The sequence below is a fragment of the Penicillium cinerascens genome (assembly GCF_028974065.1).
Source record: "Penicillium cinerascens strain IBT 15544 chromosome Unknown contig_1_segment0_segment0, whole genome shotgun sequence".
Classification (NCBI taxonomy): domain Eukaryota; kingdom Fungi; phylum Ascomycota; class Eurotiomycetes; order Eurotiales; family Aspergillaceae; genus Penicillium; species Penicillium cinerascens.
In genome coordinates, this window is record NW_026695287.1 from 2,485,284 (window position 1) to 2,505,098 (window position 19,815).

General features: G+C 51.7%; 4 protein-coding genes across 4 annotated transcripts; 3 read left to right on the forward strand and 1 right to left on the reverse strand.

The window, feature by feature from the left end:
- Positions 1-355: 355 nt before the first annotated feature.
- N7498_002488 (putative transcription factor Rap1) lies at positions 356-1,873 on the forward strand (the record flags this gene model as incomplete). Its single annotated transcript, XM_058449550.1, has 4 exons — positions 356-487; positions 548-633; positions 687-933; positions 989-1,873. The coding sequence occupies 4 exons, from the start codon at positions 356-358 to the stop codon at positions 1,871-1,873; spliced, it is 1,350 nt and encodes a 449-aa protein (XP_058311894.1).
- Positions 1,874-2,206: 333 nt separating this feature from the next.
- N7498_002489 (chromo domain-containing protein) lies at positions 2,207-3,246 on the reverse strand (the record flags this gene model as incomplete). The annotated part of the gene is made up of 7 exons (XM_058449551.1): positions 2,207-2,225; positions 2,280-2,305; positions 2,358-2,736; positions 2,801-2,880; positions 2,942-2,984; positions 3,036-3,165; positions 3,240-3,246. The coding sequence occupies 7 exons, from the start codon at positions 3,244-3,246 to the stop codon at positions 2,207-2,209; spliced, it is 684 nt and encodes a 227-aa protein (XP_058311895.1).
- Positions 3,247-3,582: 336 nt separating this feature from the next.
- On the forward strand, positions 3,583-5,816 carry N7498_002490 (chaperonin-containing T-complex subunit CCT5; the record flags this gene model as incomplete). Its single annotated transcript, XM_058449552.1, has 10 exons — positions 3,583-3,592; positions 3,671-3,688; positions 3,754-3,802; positions 3,903-3,996; positions 4,049-4,132; positions 4,209-4,498; positions 4,553-5,201; positions 5,253-5,390; positions 5,452-5,721; positions 5,772-5,816. 10 exons carry the CDS (start codon positions 3,583-3,585, stop codon positions 5,814-5,816), a joined length of 1,647 nt encoding a protein of 548 aa, XP_058311896.1.
- A 9,120-nt stretch (positions 5,817-14,936) lies between these two features.
- On the forward strand, positions 14,937-16,760 carry N7498_002491 (uncharacterized protein; the record flags this gene model as incomplete). The annotated part of the gene is made up of 2 exons (XM_058449553.1): positions 14,937-15,030; positions 15,091-16,760. 2 exons carry the CDS (start codon positions 14,937-14,939, stop codon positions 16,758-16,760), a joined length of 1,764 nt encoding a protein of 587 aa, XP_058311897.1.
- Between the last annotated feature and the right edge of the window lie 3,055 nt (positions 16,761-19,815).

A 19,815-nucleotide genomic window follows, 5' to 3' on the forward strand; every position in this document is an offset into this window, starting at 1 on the left:
CCAAGCCTCACACTGCTTCTCCCTTGAAGTTGTTGACTTCGTCAGCGTCTCGTCGCGGCCCGTCATTTATACGGTCACGTGGTACCGTCCCAATCTGAAGCGGGCTTCATTGAACCTTCAAATTCAATCAGGACGATGATCTCGCTGCTTTTGCGGTTGTCTTGACACAGCGAAATTCGTTGAACACGTCCTAATTCTTACATGCTCCCCAGCTTCATCGGCGATTTGGGGTTGAATGTGCCCTGGGACACGTCGACACGTGATAGCGCGTCAACAATAAAGCGACCTCGCTGTGTCATTCATCCCTGCCAAACTCAGCTTGAGCTTAGCAGATTTACCTCATGCTATATCGACAATGGCGAGCACGGAAGTTGAGAACAAAACGACACATCTCTTCACTCATGTGACAGAAAATGAGAGGAGACCTATGCGGTTCTGGCTATCCCAGAACGTCCCAGGCCGCGAGAATTACAAAAAGGACATAATGGTATGTTTTTCTATCTGAGAGAAGCTTCCTTGCGTATATTCAGAGCTGATAAGCATACAGAAATATGGTGGTGAACTGGTATACGTAGAGAAACATGCCGACGTCATGCTGGTGGACCACCTGAAGAAAAACCTTCCTCCTGGCTGGTACGGTCCTATTTGTGCTTTCATGGCCTACACCAAACTCATGATTACTGCAGCTTTTCATACAAATATGTGGACCATTCAATTGCAAATGGATGTCTTCCCGAGGGTCAAGATCTCGAAAAATATCGAGCTGGCCCTTCTGCGCCACGACCAATGGGCGCATCCCATATTCCCCGAAAGGCCACCAGAACGGAGTTCAGCTTGCAAGATGACCAAACGGTCTATGACTGGCTCCAGCCGTTGGAACTAGAAGGTGCGCCTGTCAGCGGTAACAAGATTTACCAAGACTTAGCCGAAAAGGTACATACTATCGACTCGGTGCTGCAAGCTACCGCTGATTAATCACAATTTTTAGTTCCCGGGGCATTCATGGCAAGCATGGCGTGGGCGGTATTTGAGGAGATTGCGCGGGAATCCTCGTCCAGGGGGTGAACTTCCCAGACCTGACCTACTACACGGTGCTACACCTGAGCCAGAAAGAAATCACCTCCAGCAGCTTCCCTTGACAAGTGCAAAGTCGAGGCCTTCGACCACATTGTCTTCACTGAGCTTAGCAGACCCCAGCATAAAGAGAAAACGACAATCGAGTCCTCAACCACCTATTGAGGGAGCAGCAGCCTCCCCGTCGAAAAGAATGAAGCCCGAGATCTCCAAGACCTCTACTATTGTGGTACAAAGGTCACCTGGCAATCATCCCCAATCGCCATCACGAACACCAAATCCAGAAACACCTTCACAAGTTATTCCTCCCACTCAGCATCCCCATACTACCATTCACTCCACACAGTCTTCACCGCATACCCAACCAATGCACGGTTTAGTACTCGAATCATCAGAAGAAAGCCAGGATCAACCGGATCCACTGTTTCTGGAGCTGCCATTTCTACCGCCAAGTCCAGAACCAGATGACCGCGAGGAAAGTGATGAAGAAGACCTTCCAGACGTCGATGGCTGGATCGCCAGGCAACTGGCGCGAGGAATAACAGATGAAGCAACCATTATTGATGTCCTGCGCTCTGCAACCATGGATCAAGACCTTGCTGACAAGGTGCTGGAAAATTGGGATCCCAGCACATCAATTCCCGACAACGTCCGTGGAATATGGACAGCCGAGGACGACAAATGTTTGGAAGCTACAGATGGCCGGGACGTTGAACGAGTGATCACCAAACATGGCGAAGATTTTACTAATACCAGGTGGGAATATCTCCGCATGGCCAGGGAGAGGGGTCTGCTTTGAGAGCTGGGTTAAATACATGGGACTACCTTACACAAGCCGAATACTATCTCAAAATACACCAGGGGAACAGAAAAACGAGTACAGACACAAGTTCATAATGTTAGGCCTCGTGAAAGTCCAGAATGTCTGACGGTCTTAACTGACCGTGTTAGAGTACAGACGTCGATTGGGGCACATCTTACAAGAAAAAAAACTGCAGGAAAATAAAACCGAAAGTTTGGGGCTCCTATAAACTCCGTTGGGAAAATGGTAATGACAAATTTCCCCAGAATGCGTCTCTCATCAGGCTGCAACCATCGCTCTGCCGTATAGAGCACCTGGGATTGAACAGTTTCAACACTCCTTGAAGACCCTGCGAAAGAGTTAGCACTTCTAATTGAGCATTTGATGGATTCAATGGACTCACAAATGGCTCTCGTAGAACTTGAGCATCTAAGCAAAACATCAGCATGGGGTCTTGTCAGACTCAGAATATCAGACTGACCTTTCTGGGACACTTCTCGTAGCAGCTTTCGATCGACACTCGTGACCGCTTGCCATTGTTCCAGAGGAGGAATGCATACAGGGCTCCGTCATCTTGGTCACGAATGATTGTGTCCACACTATCGAGTTCCTTATCCCAGTTTTGACCCTTGGGAACCCAGGTGCCTTCCTCGTCCTCGTCGGCCTCGGTCTTGGGCACTGGATCCTCGGACTTCGTTGATCGTCTTCGTTTCTTGGGCTCGGCCGATGCGGAGGCAGAGGTCGAATTTGTGTCTCCCATAGACTTGCGCTTCCTTCCGGGGCCAGACTTTGCTGCAGGAGTTTTTGGCCGGCCACCAATACGCTTGTAGTATTCCGCGAGGACTAGTTCGGCACCCTCCCTATAAACACATGTGAGAAAACACGCTGCATATGATTGAGTGCGATAGGTGTTTATGCACTCACTTCAGGTTTTCTTCCGGTTCCCACGTCTGGTCTGCAGGATCATCATATCCTTTCCACTTCACGAGAAGCTGAAGTTTGCCCTGTTGACGGGTTAGCGCGTTCGGCGAGGTGGTGTAACAGTAGGCGCAAAAGCGAGCATACATTTGGTAATAATTCGTGTTCCTTTATCAACTCGACGACGTATCTATTGAGTCAGACATATTAGTCCACCGGGAATGCGCCGAGCTCAACTTACACGCCCTCCTCATCCTCGTCATCCTCGTCGTCATCCTGGTTGTCGTCGACTTTGTCTTCAGCCCCATTGCCGCCATTCTTGAAAGGAATGTCCCCAATTTCCTCGTCCGACATTTCCTCGGAGACGGGTGCTATTCAAGGATCAGTCGAGGTACGATACTCCAGGCACGCGTCCGCGACGGATCAACACGCGCATTTCACTTACGTGGCATGTTGGGTCGTTGGGGTGAAACGAGGTTGATCAATCGAGAAAGCAGATTGACGGTGAAGTGGCGTAAGCCTTACGCGAAAGGAGCAAGAAGAAAGCGGCGGCGCAATGGAAAGCCGGGGCAAGTTGGGGATGCGCGTGGAAGCTGAGCAAGGCGGAAGGGCAGCGCTATACCGCTTTGGGCGGCCAGAATTTAATTTGCTGTGCTTCGACGGCTCCGATAGCTTTCACCCCCTCTACGCTCGCAGGAAAGAGAACCGGGTGCTGTTTTCTCCCTTCTCCTCTCCCTTTTACTCTCTTTCTATATTGATTCTCTGCCTGGTGGCAGTCCACCGTCAATATGGCGATGCGTACGAGTTCCCTTTCTTCCCAGATGCCCCTCATTACCCCCCGGTGCTATTGCTAACCATGACTTTGAATTTCTACAGAGCTTGACCTTTCTCAAGGTGAATAGCATTCGATTGCTCTCGTCTTCCGGCCCCGACTCACAGTTACTGACACTCATGGATAGCTCAAATGTTGAAGGACGAGAATGGTCGTCCGTTTATTGTCGTTCGCGAGTACGTTCACCGATATATCCTCCTATCCGCCCCGGCACGACGATTGGACCCTCGGAGGTGTGGAAAGTTGGAGCTGACCAGGTGAACTTGTTTCAAATAGCCAAGGAAGAAGGAAGAGACAGCATGGCACTGAGGCTGTCAAGTCGCACATTGTCGCCGCCAAAACAGTGGCCAACATTGTCAAGTCCTCTCTGGTACGGGCCTTCCCAGTCGACCGATGGAATAATGTCTAATGGGTTCATTTAGGGTCCCCGTGGCTTGGACAAGATTCTGATTTCCCCCGATGGCGATATTACCGTTACCAATGATGGCGCAACCATCCTCGGCCAGGTTCGATCCGACCCCTATCACCCCCGAGGCGAACCACCACGAAATTTGGGAAAGCTAACATGCGGAATAACTACAGATGGAGATCACGAACAATGTGGCCAAGTTGCTCGTCGAGCTCTCGAAGTCGCAGGATGAGGAAATTGGTGATGGCACAACGGGTGTGGTAGTGTTGGCTGCGGCCATGCTGGAGCAAGCGTCGGAGTTGATTGACAAGGGCATCCACCCCATCCGGATAGCCGACGGATATGACCAGGCCTGTGAGATTGCTCTCGCGGAGCTGGACAAGATCAGTGACGAAATCCCCTTCTCAAAGGACGACACCACCAACCTCCTCAAGGTTGCCAAGACCAGTTTGGGCAGCAAGATGTATGACCCAGTCACCCCGGACCAATGGCTTTGCTTTGTCTAACAGTTGGATAGTGTTTCCAAGTCTCACGATCAATTCGCCAAGATTGCCGTGGACGCTGTGCTCTCGGTTGCGGATCTGGAGCGCAAAGATGTTGACTTCGAGCTGATCAAGGTCGACGGCAAGCTGGGCGGTGCCCTCGAGGACTCCCTGCTTGTGAACGGTGTGATTGTCGACAAGGACTTCTCCCACCCTCAGATGCCCGACGAGGTCCTGGACGCCAAGCTGGCTATCCTGACCTGCCCCTTCGAGCCTCCCAAGCCCAAGACCAAGCACAAGCTTGATATTACTTCGGTCGAGGAGTTCAAGAAGCTCCAGGAGTACGAGCAGACCAAGTTCGCTGAAATGATCCAGCAGCTTAAGGATTCAGGAGCCAACCTGGTCATTTGCCAGTGGGGCTTCGACGACGAGGCCAACCACCTTCTCCTTCAGAACAAGCTGCCCGCTGTCCGCTGGGTCGGTGGTCCCGAGATTGAGCTGATTGCCATTGCCACAAACGGCCGTATCGTGCCGCGATTCGAGGATCTGACCGCTGATAAGTTGGGTACCGCTGGTCGTGTGCGTGAGATGACCTTCGGCACCACGAGAGAGAAGATGCTGGTCATTGAGGAGTGCGCCAACAGCCGGGCGGTCACTGTTTTCATCCGTGGTAGCAACAAGATGGTAAGTTGAATCGTCCGGTCACGTTAAGACTATCTCTAATCCAAAATACAGATCATCGATGAGGCTAAGCGGTCACTACACGATGCTTTGTGTGTGGTTCGTAACCTGGTTCGTGACAACCGTGTTGTGTACGGTGGTGGTGCCGCCGAGATTGCCTGCTCTCTGGCTGTGGAAGATGCCGCTGTCAAGGTGCGTTGTCTCTCAACTTTGGACGTGTTGCAGCCAGACTGATATTTATTGAATGATACAGAGCCCCGGTATTGAGCAGTACGCCATGCGTGCCTTCGCCGATGCTCTGGATGCAGTGCCCATGGCTCTGGCTGAGAACTCTGGCCTGAGCCCGATCGAGACTCTTGCCTCCATCAAGTCGCGCCAGGTCAAGGAGAAGAACTCCCGCCTTGGTGTCGACTGCATGATGACTGGCACCAACGACATGAGGGAGCACTTTGCCATTGATCCTCTGATCGGAAAGCGCCAGCAACTTCTGCTCGCCACTCAGCTCTGCCGCATGGTCCTTAAAGTATGCCTCTTACTTCGTCTGTCATTTGCACCTCGCTAACATTTATCCAGATCAACAACGTTATCATTGCTGGTGACGACGACGCTGAATTCTAGGTTACTCGCACATAGTCTAATGCCTTGTAGGCGCCACTGAAGTAGATCCCCTCGGTACGCCGGCTGAAAAATGATGATTCTGTTGGACTCCTATGTAAAACATGGCCCCTTACATAGAACTCTTTGAGTTACAAAGAGAAAAGGATTTATGATTCTCATCCCTACTCTCCAATCATTCCAACTCGTATCCAGTATATCGCAAGCCTTCGAAGGCTTGTGATGAGATTCAATAGTTCTATACTCTCGATCCAAGCAAAGCAGGTGACTGCCCTTCTATCTCATTTCAGCGCATTTACAAATACGTATCAGCTTTGAAACTATACCCATTTTTTGATAATCACAAATATTGTTTTGAGCCTATTCCCAGCTTTCCCATGGGAGTGCACCGAGCACCGTGTGACTTGGTATACGAAGCATGAAGCATCTGTACAACCTTCACCCACTTGACACACATAAACCCCCACGCAAAGCATACCTTGAGGAAGCGCTTGATCATTTTCCACCGGTAACTATTTTCGTTGGTCCACGTGTACCTGGGTGCACCTACCTTCACAAGGGTAACCCATCATGCCGAGGAACATGAAACGAAAACCTCGACACGCCATCTCCCTCTTCATCTGCCAGTCATTGCCTCGGATCTCCTGCTGTGCCAAATGACTATGATCTCCGGATAGAGTCAACGTTGCGCCGTGTTACCCGAATACGAGAGCACCTGTCTGTCTACATTCGGCCACGCGTTACGCTCTACCAGAATCCTACTTTTTCAACGCATATTCACTTGGATGTATAACATAACATCCCTGCTTGAGCCCCGTGGGGTTTGCTCGTGAATCTATAGCTGTAAAGGGGTACCTGCTTTTCGTCTGCGGGGCTCTGAAGATCCTGCTGTCTTCGAAGAACGCCCATGAGGTAATTCGTACTACCCCTCGTAGCAGAGGGTTCTGGGTATGGTGACGATATACAATTTTCGACGTTTGTTGTTGAGAGTATGCAGAAGGTGGATTCGGTTGTGTTCGACTGTGCTCGCGTACTGTTTTTTAGAAGTTTGATCCTCTTGCACTACCTCCGTCTGAAGATGACTCTATCGCAAGGGGCGTCCGGCCTATGGGATATCGTGGAATACAGCAGGGTGGTATAACCATAAGCTGTCTGTTGATCAATACGGCCGAATCATAATATCACCGAGAGCCAGTGTCCAGTAGTCTCGCCATGTTTCCTGGGATTACTGCTTTCCAAGGCTCACAGTGTCATTTCTCTCTCTTTTCTTTTGGCAGATATCTGCGAATGAACTGGGTTTTTTTTCATAAAGGGGTATTAACAGCAGGGAATCTACGGAGCAGGGATCCATGGTTTGGTCTAGCTTGCCGTGGTTTCACAACGCGTGGAAGTGAGACCCTAGTTCCCCGCGAGTCGTGGTCGACTGAGTTCGACGATCTACTGCGGCTCGACTATTTTGAGACAGACTTCTGCCTGTATGGTTTTCTTTTTCTTGATGGTTTGCTCTTACGGCATGTAAGAAACGAGCTATCCTGTTGAACTATGAGTGTGTCTGAAAAGAGGGTCATACGCCAAGTACATCCCAATTGGCTTTCCTTCTGGAACAAAAATATGGCCACTTGAGCCTTAGATTTCATTTTTCAGAAAGGAAGAACGGTCTAGATCCACTTCGGGTAGTAGAATGATTCCAAAGATCAGCCCACCCCTAAAATGTATCCGCAAAGGAAACCAATATCCCTCTCGTATCGCAAGACACGAGACTGCCTTGGGTAGCAGCCATATCGGCAAAATATCAGACTCATTACGAGAGAAACAATAATCGAGCCGTGTCAAGGCAAAAAAAAGCACTTTTTGTGGGTACCTTGACATCGTAGCTGCATCCAAATCGATACATAGCAGGGCAAGTGTCGGTAACTGCGGATCAATTTAAAGATGCCAGTCAGCCGTGGCAGATCGAGTGGTGGTGGGGGGTCCTCCCGAGCTCCGCTATCGGAAGGCATGCAGCATCGTCACAGCAGTGTGACACACACTGACAGGCATGGGGCTATGATCTGGTGTGCGGTTTCGATTTCCGTTGACGGGTGAGATTGCAATCCGTGAAACCTGATCTCCCCACAAGGTGGGGACCCGCCTAAACTGTTGATCTGGGGTGTATGCATTCAGGCAATATGGCTACAGTTAACATTTGAAACAGGGGTATTACATTCTGAGTCGGTAGGGAAATCCTGCTCGGATTTACCGGTTGTCGACATTAGCCGCGCTGGGCTGCGACTTTTCCCGGGCGACACAAACTGCGCTCAGACGATATGATGTCGTGCAAAATGGGAAGGTGAAACAGAATTAGATAAGAAGAAATAGAGAATCATGTTCCAGCCATGTTCGATATGGTCGGCGTGCTAAATGCTCCCTTCGGTCATCAGCCTCATCGCCATTCCGTTCACATGGACAGGGCCTATTGACGTGGCTTCGATCTATTTGTGGCCAAGTCGTAGGTCTCCTTTCTTGCTTGTGACTTCTAGATTTTTCATCAGAATTACGCCATCGTATTTCATGTAGACGTGCATTGCCACAAAGTACTGTTTTGAGGGGGCGCTGTCATGGACTCGTCTATACCGCCTGTTCGGGGTATTGTTGGTCTTGTCACACGACGGTGACGAACCTGTCAAACATCAAATCCCAAGTGATCGCTGTCAAAGTCGCTGATCATGACCCATTCCTTGCCGCTGACCGCTGTCACATCGATATGCCCGGTCGCTTTTGCCATCACCTTGGTGGATGAAGATCACCGCCTGACGGTTCGAATATAATGTTGGTCCCCAACAATACTGTTTTTACAACGTTTGAGAATGACAGTGGTTATCAAATATTACAAGCTCCAACTTGGAATTTCTTGAATCAGAAGGATATCGCTGCAGTCTAGTTTCGGCTGAAAGTTCGAAGGGTCATAGGGTTCTGTTGGAAGCCGAGTCGGGTGCGGGAGGTGTCGGGACTCTTGCCATTATACTTTTCTTCTCCGGACTGTGGGCCCCGTTGACACATCTCTTTCTTTGATTATTTCATCGTATAAATCATATCTTAAACGTCTCAGTCTCTTTCAGCAAGTGTTTATTCATGGAGCCCTTTAGCACTGGATGTAGGTTCACCGTATTCAGTACAGGAAGCGAACACCCTCTTTGTCTTATGCCGCTCAGCTGGATCAGAGTACGTGGATGGTGGATAGGAAGATAAAAACTAGCAAACCAAGAGGCCATGGAGCCAGGCACCTAGACAGTTCCAGCACGGCAGGGGGGGAAGCGAAGCTGAGCTATCCAGAACTCTTAACGCCGACTCCATCCGTCACCTTAATGAATCAAGCGACTAATTCTTAAAGCTAAAGATTATAGCCCACGCACAAGCAATGTGGCTTCCAGGGCAGTCATGCAGACGGCCCAAAGTGGAGAGTCAACGGACAGGCGTTCGTGGCTTTTATTGCCATGTTGTCGTCCCCAAATCAGCTACGGAGTACATATTCGGCGTCCAGGGGAGGGGGTCTCGAAGGTCTAGATCTCAGCCCAGGGCAGTCCCCATGACCGCCCACAGCCCTGCCACGATCAGCAAACAGGGGCTATCACACAGGCCCTAGTAAAGAAGATCAGCCACGGTCACAGCTAGAACCGCCGGATGGCGCGCAATTTGCAATGTCTTTGATCGCAGCCGCCACACCCGTCCAATACGGGAATAAGCAACGCGACCTGTCAGAAGATAGCCGCCCCCATCGCGCTGCCATCTGGGATTTTTTTCACATGGCCCGACACGGTCATGAGTTCGGGTCCGAAATTCGACCGGTTTGTTTTTCTTTGGTTGGTGCCGTTTGCTGTCTTGCTATCTTTTGTCTCGAAAAAAGTAAATTCATGACCCCCCGAGATTAATGAGGACTCATCCTCAGAGTCATCGATATTTGTCGTGTGGTATGTATGTACTTCAGACTAGAATGTGGCTTGGGTCGACGTGGCCTAGCTTCCACCATGACAGAATCTCGGTCCAACGGAATTTAAAATTAGAACAAATAGAACCGCTTGGAAAAGACTTCCTGAACTGGTGATGACCCATGGATATCTTTCTCGGAAATATGGTCCTGTAAAATACATGACTCGGTGTGTCGATGTTATCAAACTCAAACCCGTTCCCTCGCATTGCTCACTTGCAGTGGTGACGAGGTGGCTGCGAAAGCATATAATGAGACGGAAGAGCAAACCCCTGGACAAAGTACGAAAAATGGTCACCGAGGCATTCCAGGGCTCCCAAATACCAGGTACTCCGGACGTGATCTGCAGGGCCGAAGGGGATGCTCGATTAGCTCGCATATTTTTGGCTCAACATCTAAAACAAGGGAGGCTATCGCGGTCGGACTGCAGGATGACGTTTGAGGTCTGCTCTTGGTTCAGACCTTTGAATGGTATGCATCGCGCTGTAGCCTTTGATATTCTGCGTGGGTTGGGAAGTAAAGGACTGTGAAAGGGCGATCGGGACAAAATTCGGGATCTAGACGGGGCGTCGATGTTGGGTGAAAACAAGAGGCAAGCCATCTATAGTTGGCCCGCCAGGGATAGCGAGTGATTATCCAGAGCTATCTTGGTTGAAGGCGCTATCCTTCCATATCCCGGAATATGAACACATCCCAATCAGGAAACGGGAATTAGAAGTCAAGCTGTCTTGGTTGCAAAGTCCAGAGAGTAAGGTAAAATTGAAAACGATCGTCACGGAACTGCAAGTCTCGCTTCCGGTCGGACTGCAGGGCCCGGGAGCTTCAACCCTCGGTTTCAGCCAACGTCGACAGCTCTAGGCTGCCCCTTGGAAAAGGTCACATGCACATGGCTCGGTGGATCGACCCGGGGAATGGCGATTCCAAAGGCCCCAAACAAGCCCCGAACCAATTTACGGTAGATAAAACGGGCAAATGACGACAGGTATTCCCCGATCGCACTCAGCCCCTAGCTCATTGGTACGAAAGCATCCAAGATTGACTTTAGGATCACCCAAGATCATCCGCTCACCTGATGTCCCATGGGTCTAGAAACTATGTCCGGATTCCTTCCGCGATCCCCGGACAAACATCCCTTGCGTAAACAAATCAGCGATCCGGGTTTTTTTTTGTGTGAGAATCTCTCTTACAGTAGTACCAACTCCCCCTTGTTTGTAACCCGTTCTCCTTTGTTGCGCTGGCGCACATGGGCGCTTCAACGGGGCAGACGGGCCGTAGGGCGGCTACATTTTGGAATGTGATTTGCCGTCTCTGCTTGCTCTGATACAAAGAGACAGATCAGCTCTGTGATCACTCCCTTTCATGATTGACATCAGGGTCAACTCCATCTTCCAGGCAGGAGGGGGATAGGTGTCTGCAGTGCTGCCGCCCTGAACTTTGCTCGTCACACCCGTGTCTTGATCGACGCGTGGTTGGTTGTTGAGGCTACCAATTATGGTCGTCATGTCTTGTCATATTTGACAGGTACCCGTTCCCATTATTGATTCGCTAGAGCAATTCCGAGAGTGATTTATACTTCTTCAGGCCGTTGCTATGCCCATCGTTTCGTACCTAGTCGAGATCCAAATACCGGTGTATTCAACGTATTCAAGCAAAGATGTACACGGCGGGTAGACTCCCGAGTGGGTTCAATCAAATATGTACGGACCATATATTTCCTTCCAGATGCAAGTATGACAATCAGCATTCACCTTATGGAAATCTTGGGAGTGACCGGCAAAACCCCCTGAAATGCGAATTCTGGGGAATATCAAATCGGTCGGCGCCTGACATGGCAACCCTGGCTTACACTGGTCCCCCGGTAAGCGCCATCACCACCACACATACCGGGGCAACGATCGACTCTCCATTTCGGGCTGTGGACCACATCCATCTGAACCCTGAAAACGAGATCCCTAGAATGGGCACCGGTACGTCACCCTCACCGTCACGAGCTCCCGAGGGCGTTCCTGGGACGTCACGTGGCACGACCGCGTGACCTTGCCACGGTTCGCTCTCCACTCGCGGCGACTTTGCTTTGATGCTCAACTCGGGTGCAGTGCACGATATCACGTACCTCTTGCGGGTACCAACGTGACTAGATCCGGGAGTACGGCGACTTCTCGCTGTCAGGTGTTCCTGAACCATCTCCTGATCCACGCCTCGGCCTGTGCATCGCGGCAGCATTTCATGGCGGCTCCGTACATTCTACGACTGACTCGAGATCGACGTGGATTGCCTCGGCATCCAAAGTTCCCTTCCTCTAGAGAGCCTCGGCATCGAGCTTCGATAGAAGCCGTTGATATTGCAGATGAGCGTGACCATTTGTCGTAGTCCCTAATCTCTGTACTATACCCGGACTGCCCCCGAGATGTGCGATGTGACCGGGGCCATTATTATTATTGGCAGCTTTCGGGGCTAGGGAGTGGATCACGGACGGGATTCAACGTCGAGACTCTGCAGCCTCAGATTGCCACCATGGTGCCACCCGAATGGCAACCGTGAGACCGCGACAAATCGCAGGGTCCATGGAGCCGCCATCGACGCGCTTCTGAGGTCATCACGGTGTCAGGGCTGAGATGACCTGGCGAGCTGATAGACGCGGGGCTACCAGAAGGGGGCACGTCAGCAGAATGGTGTACATGCTGTATGTGATAATTTTGAGTCGTGTCATACACCGGACAGGAAAAAGGCTACTGCAGCGAGCTGTTTCGGACGATTCAGGAGATTTCGGTAGCCTCGGTGAACAACAGAGATATACTTCAATTTACTTCCGTCATAACCTTTTGGCGCAAGCCTTTGTCCGTTATTTGCGACCGTTTGACCCGACGAGAAGCAAATGCTAATATCAAACGACCAGACAGAACGACGTGTCGGGATCAGAGTGGAGCCGACTAAGCGTGAGAAAGGCACCTGGTCAGACTATTGGCAGCATCCCCGCAAATCCGGGACAACTCCGCCCCTCGGCACAATCCAGATGATCAACAAAGCGACAGGGAAGCAGATGATACTCCACAGCAAAGGCAGCCACTCCGTCGGTCGAGGGATATCACATGATGGATGAAACGTGCGTCTTGTGCAACAGTAGCTCGTCCTAGGTCGATCGAGTGTCCGTTACCATTCCCCCGGGTTTGGCTTCTTCGCTTGAGTGGAGACCGATGTGTTCGAATCCTTCCGCCAGTCCGGACCGGAGGCAAGGGAGAGCCTGAAGAGCCCACGCCTCGAGGCCCCGTGAGCTCCTGGGCCAGGGAATCCTCCGCATCCCAGTGGGATGTGTATTGGCCTTCCTGGCCCCGTATGCTGATCATGGCCCTCCATTATCCCCTTCGCCAGCTGGCAGGCTCGTGACTACGGCTGTGACACTTCGCCTTGAACCGTGTCCTGTTAGATGTCAATTCTAGCGAGCAAGTGGCCAGGATGTGGCATCTCGGAAGATAAGGGGCGAAAAGGGCGGTAAAGGATTGGGAAGTCTACATTGTCCTTCCCACCTGATGCCTGTCCGAACGGAATTCCGAAAACTCTTACTAAATATGCAACACAATCAACAGGATCGGTCAGACTGCGGCCCATCGAAGCTGCATAGGACGGAAACTAAATGGTAATGAATATTTTCATTCGTGCTAGACAGTCAGGCGAGGGCGAGATCTACGGAAGCCCCGTCGCAGTTCCCCGGCATGCGGCCTAAGAATCAATCATCCCTTTCTGGCGGGCAGTCGCTGCTCGCGGCGTTGAGCGGCATTGAGGTATTCCCCCGGATTTTGTTTTCCCTCCAGACCGAACAACCTCTAAACTAAGGCTAAATACCAATCCGGACGCCCATCGGCTGAAATACATAGTCGGCGTCTTAGTTCCCCCCTTAGGCCAAAAACAGCCCGGCCCCAAGACCACCAAACGTGGCTTGGAAGGAGATCTGGCGATCGCCTTAGAATGCGGTGTACCCCATATGTACTCCGTTCTTCTCGTCCGTGACGAGAATAGCTTAACTGCCAAGGTGCGCGTTCTTCGAGATCTCAGGTAAGCAAGTCAGCCGGACCGCGAGCCTATTAGGTGGCCAATGGTTGGCAGTGCGACAGTTCATCAATAGGCTACTTGTAGATTACCTGTGGCGAAGGGCTCCCTTGTACTCCCACAGGTGGCGTCCGAGTCCCGATCTAGATGGAGTTGCTGTCAGGAGGAGTCCAGCAAAGCCGTGCTCATCTGTTTCTTGAATCGTTCACTTCCCTCTCTTCTCTGGACAGGTCACCGGCTCTCCTACAATCCAAGACCGACAGGGCAGGTCAACGAACTCCGGAAACAGACCCGTACGCGTACGTGAATACCGCGTATCGCGGTCTTAATTTACACGCCGAGTACCGGGGAACGCCCGGCGCCCACACGTATCGCGCGGGTACCGTGGGTGTATCCAAAGGCCCCGTGATGCGTCCGAATTTTCTTCACCGACCCTCGCCTCGGCCTGATTTGGGTTTTATTTAATTGATTTTCTGTATTGTAACGACCCGTACCGAAATTCCCTTTTTTCATTTTTTTAATAATTATTTTCCCCCTCTCTTTTCCACTCCACTCCACCCGTCGCCCCCGTCATTCTTATTATCGTTCCGACTTGCACTTCCCCAACTCCTTCTTCTCCTTCCTGTCAATCTCTTCACCCCCTCCGCCATCCCAACTTCCGGAAACACAGGAAACGCAGGAAACGCGCCAATTTCGTTCCCAACGCGCTTCGTGCGGCCCATACTCCCCCGCCCGCCTAATCCGTCTCCGCATCCGACTTCGGTGGCGCCCTGACGGAAAGTTGACGAATTCTCGACCGCCAAAGTCGACTTCTCTCGTTCTTTCGGACTCCCCGTCCTCGCTTTCACTCGCTACTACCGGCTGGATTCTCTGCAACAACATTCGATTGCAGTCCAGGTGCTGAATTCTAGACTTGATCGACTTTGCAGCATACTACACTGCCCATACTCGAGTTTTCAAGGCTCTTCTCTCAAACCGCAGATCCTTCGAGAACCTTTTCCTTCCCCTTTCAACCGCCGTACGACCACTCTCGGGGAAGACGGCGACCCCGGAACACCATTATTAATACTTCTGTTCGCACCGACGACCACAATCGTAACTGTGGCGCCGCTATTATGCCGTTGACCACACCGGTTTTGACGGTGGATGCAGATAATATTCACAAGGTGGATACTGCGAATGCACAGAGTCTCCATGGCATGTGGATGGGTAAGTTCCCTTGGCCCTTGCCGGCCTGTCAATGTATATCCGGGCTAACGAAATTTTTAGTATTTTCGAAATGTGCCGACTACATGGATCAGGGACGTCGCCTCGAGAACTTGAGTTGGCGTCTGTGGACCCGCGAGACCTTCTGTGTTGAACCCGAGAAGTCCAACGAAGCATCAGTTCTTCCCAAGCTGCGCTCGGAGGCCGGTGATCTGCCGGAGCTCTCCGCAAGTGTCGAGTCGGCCGCGTCCGACCAAGCCGAACGCATCGAAGCTCACATCAAACGTCCCCGGTTCTCGGATTACCGACCGGCCGTGGTCCGTGAGGACTCACTAGCCAGCCTAGGTCGTGGCAAGGAGAAGCACATCACCTCGTTGGACCTAGAGCGAATGGTCCTCAATATCAAAGAGAGGAAGAACTTGGAGCCGCTGGCCCCCATGGTCGAACCCGCCGCTCCTGTTGTCGACATTACTCCCCGGCCGTCCACCCCGACTCCTACTCCTCCCTCGGTTTCAACGGCCAGACAGGTTCCGATCTTCCCTCGCCCGGTCTGCCGTCCTCGCGAATCGACCGAGTCATGCTCGACTACCGCCCCCGAAGGCAATGAGAGCGATTCGGCCCAGGTCAACGCCTCCGATACCAGTGTATCCTCTTCCGGAGTCCTTCCTAGCAGACCTGAATTGATCAAGTCGCCGAGCGTCGTTCGCGGCTTCTCACCATCCATTATCTCCTCCTCCTTCCGGTCGCAACCTAGACTGGCCGCGGAACCGAGTCCCTCCCGTGAAACTCCCCAACTGAAACCCTCACCTCTTAAAAAGAAAGGAGGCATGTTTACACTAGGTGGATCTTCTGGGGAAGATGACGAGAGCTCATTCGAAGAGCGCATCAATGCGACCGTACCTCAGGAGATTACGACCGGCGGTGGATCTTTGAGGCCGACTGGCAGCAACCCGAGCTCGTCCAAGAAAGTCGCCTCTTTCAGCGATCACGTTCAGACCATCCGACCTCCCAAAAGCCCCCTTGTTGCCGATGAGGACGCCATTGAGACCGATGACGACGTCTCAGAGAGCGCTATCGAAGACGACGAAGATTCCGATTGGGAGGACTCCGTGACAGAGAGCGGCAAATCAAGCGTGGACGAGCGACCGGAGATGTTCCAGCGGGTGGATTCCCGCCCCAATCTGGTGTCGAGGCGATCGCTTCTCACCATGATGATGCACCAGCCTGGTAAGATGGGAGGCAATACGTTCCGGTCCAGTCCCGCACTGCAACGGTCACGTTTAACATCACCCAACGGACCTTCCATTCCTGCTTCGCCTTCAGAGAAGGACGATGAGAACCTGACCATGCGTGGCCCTGGTGTTCCCCGATCAAAGCCCATCACTATGAAATCGCCACCGCCGCAGTCAGTCGCCCATTCGCCGCGTACCACCCGTCGCAACATGCTTGCGACCGAGTTAACCGAGTCTCTGCGTCGACACCTCCTTTGGGAGCGCCAGCAGAAGAGCGCCACCGCCAATGCGTTTTTGAAACGGCGTCACACTGCTCACGACATGAAAAACCTCCAAGAATATCCCAAAGGACCGCACCGGGCTCCAGGAGCCGGTCCATCCACTTCAGGAGACGCGAATGTCGGCAACCAGGCTCGGGATAAGGATCTCTCCAAGAACGGCTCATGGACCAATTATGCAACCGACTACGGCCCTTGGGAGTACCACGTTAAGGGATGGTAATCAGCGACCTCCCGCTTCTTCTTGATGTCTCGCAACAGCGATTCACTTCTTCATCTTTCCGACACGCAACGATTATGATCATACCATGCATTGCATTTAGGCGCACTTGAGGATTTGATTTGGGTTTTCGGCGGTTCCGGGGGTCTTTGAGGGTGTTTTCCCGATGCCGCATTCACTGGGTGTTGTGCCTGTCTGGATCTTTCTGAACCACCTGCCTCGAGAGGTTCTGTCCCTTACGACCTTAATATTCATGTACAGCTTCAATAACCCAACGTCTTCTCTTTTTTCCACTTTCGGGCAGTCAAATGGTTTATGAAAACACGGACTAAATCCATATCTTCGAAGAGATTTTCTCCACTGGTTTTGTTTTCATGACCACGAACTTTTTCCCCATCAAAAAAAACATCCCCCGTTATCATCAGCGCTACCTTGCCACTGCCTGTCCATTTGGACTGCAGAAAACACGCTAGCATTTCAAACTCCGTTTATTACCTGGGCACGGTTTCTATTATTTTTTTCTTCTTGCTTTCGATACCAGATACCACGGCACATCCTGTCCTGTTTTGGTCGCCCTCGGGCGCGACTTGCTCTCCCCTGTACGCTACGCTACTCACGCTTCGAGCGCAAAATTCAAAGTTCAAAAAACCTGGAATGAACATCACTAAAAGCAAGCCCTCTCATGCACTTCGTATCATTCTTCAGTAGAAATCGATCAATTCTTACAATGCATGGCTGACGCCATGCATTTCTCAATTGGCGGTCTGGATGTCTGAAGGGAGGGGGAAGATGGCTGCTTATGCAGAACATTCAACTCTCTGGAGGTGGAAGCACGGGCATCTCTAGAGGTCCGTTAAAGGTTTCCCGAAAGCTCGCATCCCTGCGATACCGACGCCAGCTAACTATCATGTGGAAATTCAGGCGGTTGGGAGGCTTTGGTGGCGCTGACACGTCAGAAGGGGGGTGATACGTGAATAGAATGGTAGTCGGTTAATCCATGGATATTCTACGTAGCATGCGAGTGCCTATTCTATACATGGAAGTTGCTAAGGGAAAGCTTTCATCGTGCGGAATTGGGTCATGGGTCATCGGGGTTTTATGGTATGGCAGGGTGAGAATTGGGAGATATGATACCTCGTGGTACGTTGTGTACATGATTCAAATATATCAAACGCCCTATCTAGAGATGAAACTACCACCTGCCTAGGTGGGTGTCGAGCAGCGCGCCCAGTCCCAACAGAATGGATACCGAAGATCTTCCAGGGCGGAGGGGGTGTCAGGTGGTCGATAAAAGGATGAAGGGAAACGGGGTGGACGGGGGACGGGATGGTGCAAGGCCGTGGACGAGGCCAAAAGTACCGTCCGCGGAGCCGAGAATCGAGATTCAAGATACCAGACCCAGATCCAGCCCCCGACCTGTTGAGCTTACCCGCACTGTTCGCTTCACATGCGATCCATGACATCTTGCTTTACCTTAGCTCTGCGCCCAAGCTCCCGGGGCCCTGGGAGATGGTGGTGGTGGCTCGGCTGCGACTCGACGAGATAAGCGCTCAGTCCTTTGGTGCTGGGGGCAGGTCGGCACCCTATAGCCTACGGTGTTGAGGTACATATGCTCGACAAGGTTGGCCACGGATGCCGTGAACGCGGTCTAGACTCCGGAAGTGAGGGAGTGAAGCCCCGGTTAGCCTCATCATGACATTATGCATGTTTTCATCATGATGCGAAGTTGGTTTTAAGGTTCAGTTACAGCCTCCTCGGGATTTGAGACAGATCGATGATACAAGGAAGCTAGGGACTCGGCTACGAAACACTCTATAGCAAATAGATGAGATTGATGTCATTCGACCTAGGTCATGTGGACGGCACCAGAGGCACATGACTTCGGAAATAAAGTGATCCATCGTCTTTGCACCAAGGTACGGAGTTGTACATACTGTAGATATCCATTTGGGTTCGTGTATTATTGCACCCGATTGGGTTGCAATGAACCAGGAGTTACCCTAATTCAACTCTCCCCGGAGCCGAACAATACATAAGGGGGCTCTCCTCGCCCAATGACGTATCGGTAGCCTACAGAGGTTCCTTCTTTCGGGCGGATCAGTTGAGCCCGAAGTGGAACCGACGTTACAACCCCAGGACCGTTCCTAAAACGCCCGATTTCTGCTCTTCTCCAGTTCAAGCTCCCTGACTGGCTATTTTCCCGACCGTGCCCGACTCCTCGTGGGGCCTGCAGAAAAAGCTTTCACGGCTAGAGAATTGAGATCCAGGGCCCTGCAGACTCGAATATGGGTGTTTCGTCTTGGTAGAAAGGAGGCCTGAATTTTGATGAGCCGAAAGTCGATATTCGTGTGGCGCGGTCAAGTGACGTGAAAAGTGAAGTGCACCCCCGCCTACTATATTTACCTCCGGCCCGTCCATTTTGGCCACAATCCAGCCACCTCCAGACTCCTTGAATCTCCTCTAAACCGCTTCGAGACAATTTGCCCCGACCCGAGACGTTGTGGTGCTCGATCTCACCTGGGCCAAGACGGTGGAGATCACGGTGGGACGACCGCAAACCAGGGTCGCCGGTGATTCGTGCAAAGGCCTCACTTTTTTGACTGGTCCGTCTCACCGGTACTGAATCGTTTCCCCATAACTTGGGTATTTGACTCGCCTTATGGCGCTCTACTCTTTATGGAGTGGTGTGGCAGCCCGTCATAATGAGAATGTTGCAAGTGAGGGATATGACTGACGGGAGTCTCGGAAAGTGGGCTTTGAAACACTGAAGCTGATTTTTTGTTGGCTGCTGTGATCGAATGGGCTCTGTGAGATTCGGCATGCCGATGCAGCCATGGAAGGCATCTTGATGCCGAGTTCAATGCATCTGAAGCAGCTCGACGATGCAGGTCAGGAGTAGAACCTCATCTCACATCCAATGAATTGGAGCTCATCACATCGAGATCGTACACTCGGCACCTGTCGAATGCCCTTGCATTTGTCTGCAGCTGCTGGATTATTTTCCTCAAGGTGGAATCTCGATCCTCCACTACAATATGCACTGATCGGCCAACCACGA